At 58.7% G+C, this 7,145-nt stretch overlaps 1 protein-coding gene across 1 annotated transcript; it reads right to left on the reverse strand.

The window, feature by feature from the left end:
- Nucleotides 1–887: 887 nt before the first annotated feature.
- Nucleotides 888–6,664, reverse strand: LOC147414041 (peptidyl-prolyl cis-trans isomerase H-like). The gene is made up of 9 exons (XM_086476319.1): nt 6,599–6,664; nt 5,933–5,997; nt 5,545–5,568; nt 4,989–5,033; nt 4,504–4,546; nt 3,412–3,526; nt 2,544–2,707; nt 1,055–1,153; nt 888–956 (listed from the first exon to the last, which is right to left on the reverse strand). Exons 1-9 carry the CDS (start codon nt 6,662–6,664, stop codon nt 888–890), a joined length of 690 nt encoding a protein of 229 aa, XP_086332445.1.
- Between the last annotated feature and the right edge of the window lie 481 nt (nt 6,665–7,145).

The raw sequence follows: 7,145 nt of genomic DNA on the forward strand, positions 1-7,145 counted from the left end.
GGACGGCCATTCCCGACTCATCCTACAACAGCAAGACCGTGCAGTGACACTGGGTGCCGCCTCAGCGGTTTTCACGGGAGCGCTACTTGCTGCACGCATCAGCTCACCCTGAGCCAGAGAACGCGGGCGTCCTCCTGGGTCTCCATGCCGGGCCTCTGCACCCGCCTCCGAACCCAAACCCACCAGCGCCTCTTTCTCCCGGCTGATTTTAAAGGGTCTGGACAAGTAACTGACTCAGCTGGCTGAAGCTGGGCAAGGCAGATGCCCTCCTTGTCTCCAGGCAGCTGAGAGGCAGCAGGCTGCAGAAAGGCAGTTCCTAAAACCTGGCTGGGAAGTCAGCGAGGTGGCACCGGCCTCGTCCCTAGAAGGGAAAAGCTGCCGGTCTCAAGCTGGATCTTGGCCAGAGATCATGTGCTCCAAGCAGAAATGATGAACAAGCCTGGGCCTGAGGACAGCCCTATAGGGGACCCCACCCATCAGCACGGGTCTGCAAGAAAGCCTGGGAACAAGGTCGTCCCTCTCTTCAAAAGCCTATCGACGCCACCAGAAGTAACAGGGAAACGAAAGAACAATTACATCCCCTGTTGTCACTTCATCAAGCAGGAGGAGCTCCCCAGAGTCTGGAGTGCCACAGATCTGAAAGACTCTGTTATGGAAGCGGGGACAAAGTGTCTTCGTGGGCAATTCCAGACCTCTCTGGAAATCATCGAATGGAAGGCCAAAAACGGTGGGGATTTGCTGGCGCTTCACTGAGCTGAGTCAGCTCTCTACAGACTCAAAGGACTGCGAAACTAAGTCAAGAGAAAAGGAAAGGAGCAGAGCAGCCCAGAGGCTGATTGCACTGGCGGCCTGCGAAGACACACTTACCCCATTTCTGTTTCACTGCTCTACATTTCCCCACACTGGGAGATCACAACCGGCAGCTTGGGTTTGTTGTTTGGACCCGTCGGCACATTCTGAGGACAGACAAACGTATAGCGTTAAACCTCATAAAAGCTCGGCAAATCCCGCGAGTGACAGGTACTCCAAGACCGGCTGAGAGAGAGATGCCTACAGCATCAGGAACCGGGAAATCCAGACACAGCTCCGAGTCGCACAGAAGCACCATCACGCATTTGGGCAACGGACCCAGCCATAAGCTGCTGCACTCTCTCTGCGGGCAGAGGTTTGGGATACAGACCAGACCCCGATCCCTCCAAGGGGAGGGAAGGCACAGAGCTAAAGCCAGAGAGCTCCTCCTGAGATACAGCAGGCATCACGTCGCTTGAGGCTGCTCTGGCCTAAAGCTTGAAAGTTACTAATTACAGCTGCAACACGCGAAGCAAACTTGCCTTTGTACGGCCTTTGCGGAATCCAAACACCAGACAGTCCCACAGCAACCCTCATTCTGAACCTCTCCTTCTGCTGGACTCAGCTGCTCCTTTCTGAGTCTCTTACTTATTTCCCTCAACTCGCCCCTCGCTGCAGTGACGCACAAGGCAGGCACACCGCAACCCTGCCATCGGTGCTCCTGGCAAAGAGGGTCAGCAACACGTGCATCACACCGCGCCGTACCCTTCCTTGCACGGGACCTGTTCTCAACACCGGACGGGGGTCAGCTCTGTGCTCGCCCCGCTTCCCAGACCGAGGGTGGAGGCCCTTGCGCACATTAGCCAGGCGCGGGCCAGGGAGTTCAGTTTCGCCTCTCTCGATCTCACCGCTGTTTGTTACATCTCCTCATCTCCTCAGACACCCAGTCACGACGCTGGAAGCCCTTCAGGAGATGACTTTCATTTTTCTTATCAAACACGCTGATCACGGATCAGCAGAACTGATCATTCAGCATCCACGGAATAATCCCGGGCAACGGCACAGAAGTGATCTGCTTCACACCCTCGTCTGGGTTGCTGACGGAACAGCTTTTCAATTCAGCTTCCCCAACAAATGCAAAGCGTCGCAAATAAAGCCACAGGAACACAATCCCCGCTCAAAGACCAACCAGCAACCACGACAGCACAGCATTTCTAAAGTCAATCTATAGGACAGCATTTGCCTCAACGCCTTTCCTGCCATTTTATAACAACGACAACCGGTAACACCAGTTATCAACGCTGCTGTTCCCTGGTACCCTGTAAACAGACAGCGGCAGAGAACAGAACCACCCTTGTCAATCCTCTGTACCACTTGCCCAAGGGGACGTTCGCGGAGAAATAGGCAAATTCAACTTACTTCCATTTTTCTCATGACCAACAGCCCATCGACGATTTTACCTAGAATGAGAAAATTCTTCCATCTCAATACGGCCGGATTTACCTTTGCTCCCCGCCACTCATCACAGGTACATGCACTTTTGGTCCCGCTGGAAAGTCTGGTGCAGTGTAAAGCTACTGGCCACGTCAGGGCTGGCTTCCGAGCTCTAAACGGGCAAAGGAAACGATCCCTCTTAAAACGTGCTCCACAGGCGAGGGGCGAAGAACAAGCAGTCCCCGGCTGTTTCTTCGAGCAGCTGCGCCACAGGCAGTGTCCCTCAGCCGGGACGCCAGGCCGCCGCTGCCGGTACTCACCGAACACGACGGGTTTCCAATCCAACCAGTCACATTTGGAGCACGTAACGAAAAACTGACAGCATTTTTACTTATCGCTAGCCAGCTGCGGAAGGACCCAGCTGGGAGGGACCACGGCTTGGCCCGGCAGAGCGACTCCGGAGCCACGCCGCTTTCACACAAAGCTGCCGAGACCAGCGCGGGATCCCTCGTCCCACGCCACGGCACACTGCTCGCTTAGCTGTGTCGTGACACCTCTTTCTGGGCCGTGCTTGGAACGGGAGGAGTAACTAATGCACATGGCGAATGCTCTAAGCAAGTGCTTTAAGGGCAGGGCAGCTGAAAGAGCTGGGCGAGAAGCAGCTGCGGACAGGAACGCTGCAGCACCGGCTCCGCTTGCTGTCTGTGGCCAAAGTCAGGGTACTGTTCCTACCAGGCAACGGGCAACGCTTGCAGTTTTTCCTACAGCGTGGAACAGGAAGCCTATGTTAGCAAAGGCACCCTGGGAACGCTGCTACGGCTTCGGAACGCCCCACCTCTTTGCCTCCCCCTTGCTGAGGTCAGTGCTCGGTAACAGCATCGGGGAGGAAGAAAACCCCACCGCTTGCCACCCTACACAAACCGCAAGAGCCACCAAGCTCTTCTCAAAGCTCATCGAGCAAAGCCTGCCCCAGCCCTCCAACGGGGGAAAAGAAAGGACGCTGCAGGATCATCATCGGGACTTCGCTGTTCCTCCACGCATTAACCCACGAGCAGCCTTCTGACGAGCACTCACACAGCCGGTCTTTCAGCCCTTGGGTCCAGCGGTGGAGATGTCTGTTGCCTGGCAAAGACCTGATACACCCAGGAAAAGGGCACAGAGAAAGTACCTAAAGCTTTTCCGTCTTACAACGGCAGTGTTTTCTACTCACCATAGAGAGCAGCCCAGGAGCAGAGTGTTTCAGCTTGAAGTTTTCGTCGGCAAAAGGACCCCTGTATATACTGGCTACTCCGGTGCCGTCTCCCTGGGTGACAGAGGTGCCCCGTCAGCCTCAGCGCTTGTTCTGAGCCAGCGCTACCCAACGGTTCAGTTTATTAAAACACAAATTTAAAAGCCTCACGCAAAAGGACAGGGCTCAACTCTGCCCCAAATGGATGCTCCCCTGCCCTCGATACGCACCAGGAGCCAACACATTCAATGTCTGGTGCAAGCCCTAATGCTTGAGCAGCTCCAGGGGGAGAAATAAAGCCCGCGGGGGCATCGCAGCAGCATCGCAATTAGCGACCACCTAAAGTCTGCTGCGGCTGAGCCGCCCGCCGTGCGGTCACTCCCCTCAGCGACTTTCAGACAACCAAGTTTTAGGAAGTTTGGATTAAAAAAGCTTCATCACGCCCCCTCACGTTTTGAAACGCTTCCAGAAATGAAATCATTTTACTGGGTCCTAGGACAGCCAAGAGACCCCGCGGTCCTCCAGCCTTCCCCACACACTCTGCTTCTCCCCAACTCAGAGCACGACCACCACTGCCGGCACAAACTCTGTCCTCTTTTGGCACAATTCACTGACAAAAAGTTCGTTTGCACGGAAACGATCTCTTGCACCACATGCTTCTCGGTTGCCTACTTAAGGTCACTCTCCGCAAAGCAAAGACAAACTCGCAGGGTTTCTTGTTCGGGGGGACAGGAGAAGGCGGGGAAGGACAACAGGGTAAAAAAAAAAAATCTTTGCCAATTTGAAAAGCCTCGAGCTGTACTGCCACGGGGCTTTTTAGAGAGGAACTCTTTGGGGGAGGAGAGGGTATGTGCACACAAGACTCACGATTCCTTTCCAAGTACATTACAGCCTGCTGCAGTGAGATGGCAGCAAAGCTACAAGGAAACCTCCAGTGACTACTGGGGACCTCAAAAGAGAGCCAACAGAGCCCCCAAATCAGCACGCACCCTTGGAAACAGTGCCTATTACACCACGCAGGAGAAGCCCCAAAGGAATACAGAGGTACATACGTTTACAAAGTCACCTCCTTGGATCATGAAATCCTTTATCACCCTAAACAAGGAAAAGAATACTTAGTTCTCAGCAGACAAATGCCTCAAGAAGAATACTACGTGGTAAAAAGGAGTTTGGCCTCGCAGCAGCACCACGGAAGTTATCAGGGCCTACGAACGCTACAGTCTCAAGTCTACCACAAATATTAACTACTGGTTGCTATCAGGTGATTTGGGAGCCACTGCTCTTCGACCAGGGACAGCGATTAGGTGACAGATGCCAGAAAATGATCTCTGACCTGGCCCACCAGGAACGGGGGATCCCTCCCAGTGACCCCAGCGTACACGTCTGACAGCGCCCCCAAATCCCCCACAGCTACAGAAGGACAATTAGCTGCCACCCACAAAGGCCTCCCAGACCAGTAACGCCTTGAAGGCGCGTCTCAAAACCCCAGCTGGCTCAGGCTGCTATTTAGGTGCCTGAACAAAAGCAGGGGAATTACCTGTGGAAAGTGCTTCCTTTATAACCCACAGGGACACCATCTTTCCTGCAAGGAAATAAACAGGAACATCACTGCGACTCACTGGACAGCCCACGCAAAACCCTCCCAGGGATCCGGAGCCCCAAAGGGCTGCCCTGTACCTCAGCAGCTGCCTTGATACACAACCAAGCGCTGCAGCCTGGCTCTCAGCTGGTGCTCTCGGGGGCACAGGGAAACCTCCGGTGGGCCCTGCACATGAACTGACGTGGTTCCCTACAACCTCCACACCATCACCTTGACGGGATCCCGCGGCAAGCTGCAGCACGGGCGGCTGCGAGTTGCAGACAGGCCGTTCTAGAGCGACCTGAGCACGAACACAGTCATGCCCAAATGGCAAAGTCTGCCACCTCCGCGACCCACCGACGAGCCCGGCACAACTTCATCCCAGCAGGTTTCTCTCCCTCTTTCCTTTTGTACTGGGACAGTGAGAGAAAATCCCAAGTGACCCTTCTTCCTACTTGCCCAGCCCTCTTTCTCGCAGTAGCCTACTTAAAAAGACCCACTAGAACCCACTCACCTGAATTCCCCCGTACAAAACTGCCTGGAAAACAAAAAAGAGAGCAGAGCGTGAGGCACATCCGTCGGCCCGTGGCAAAATAACCGGGCGGCGAGGAGAGCCCTACCGTGACCTTAAGGCAGCCCCCTTCATAGATGCACCGGGCCTATCGGAAGCTCCACCGAGGGAGCAGAGAGGGACCGGAGGCCTTCACCTTCCAGCCAGACGGGCTCCCCCGGGGATCAGCATGCTGCACCGTCACATCTCTCTGGCAACGCAGAGAGGAGCAAAGCAGGTGCAGCAGTTCGCGGGGGCAGGCAGTCGCTCTGCCACCAGAGACGTTCCTGCACCGAAAACCCTTCGCAGGCCGGCTCCAGGCTGAGCCGCAGGAACGCCGGCCGCTCCTCACCTGAAGTTCTCCGCCGTTTTGGGGACAACGTCGGCGAACAGCTCCATCTTCATGCGGCCGACCTCCTGGGCAAGACGGCGGCCACATGAGCCTTCTGGGCCCCACTCGCACCCACCGGCCTCCCCACCGCTGCACCCAGGCAACTCCCGCCAAGTCAGCCTCCTGCTGCAACCCCAGCCCTGCAAGCCCCCTCCCGATGCAGCCCTGCACCTCCACACCCCTCCCCCGCAGCACTGCCCCAAGCCCCTGCCCACGCGCCCCTGCAACCCCACAGCCCCCGCTGAACCCCGACGCGCCCCTCCAACCACTTGCGCCCCTCACAGCCCCACGACGGACCCTGCGACCGCCCCCTCCCAGCGCACCCCCACCCTTGCGCTCCTACACTCCCCACGAGACCCAACAGCCCCCCCCGCACCCCGGCCAACCCCCTCCCGCACCACCAACAAAAAGACCCCGCCCTGCACCCCTGGCCGCTCCCCTCCCCTCCCCTCCCCAACAAGCCCCCCCGCCCTCCCGCTGCACCCCCGCAACACCCCACCGCACCCCCGCCGGCCCCTCCCGCTGCACCCGCGGCCCCCGGCCCCGCCGCGCGGCTCCCGAGAGCCCCAGGGGCCGGGGCCGGGGCCGGGGCCGGGGCGGGGCCGGGGCGGCGGCGCCCTCGCCCACCTGCCCGCCGATGGCGACATCGAAGAAGACCACGGGGTTGTTGGGGTTGGACGCCAGCACCGCCATCGCGGCCGCCTCTCCCGGCAGCGGCCGCGGCAGCGGGAGGCGGGGCGCGCACGCGCCTTCCCTCGGCTGCCCTCCCTGCCTGCCGGCGGGCAGCGGCGGGGGCTGGCGGCCCCGCAGCCGGGGCTCTGTGGCCCCGGCCCGCCCCGGAGTCGACCCGCCAGGCCGGGCGGCGCCGGGAGGGTGCCAGGGGCCTGCGGAGGGCTTGAGGAGATTGGCGTTCCCCTGGGCTTTGTCCCTCGTGGGCAGCTCTCGGCTCCCTTCTTGGCAGGGCCGGGCTGCTGCCCTCTGGCCCTTGGCGCCGGCCCCGCCGGGGGAGACCCCAGCCTGCTGCCTCCAGGATGGCTCCTGCCCCCGGGGCTTTCCTGGGCAGCTTGGCAGGGCCGGGCTTCAGCAGGGGGCAGGGCCTGGCCTTCAAGCACGTCTCCTCCTGCCTTAGTGCGGGCCTGCTGCAGCGCAGAGGGTAGACAGGCCAGCTCCAGTG

This window comes from Leptosomus discolor, chromosome 20, assembly GCF_034619465.1.
Source record: "Leptosomus discolor isolate bLepDis1 chromosome 20, bLepDis1.hap2, whole genome shotgun sequence".
NCBI classification, from domain to species: Eukaryota; Metazoa; Chordata; class Aves; order Leptosomiformes; family Leptosomidae; genus Leptosomus; species Leptosomus discolor.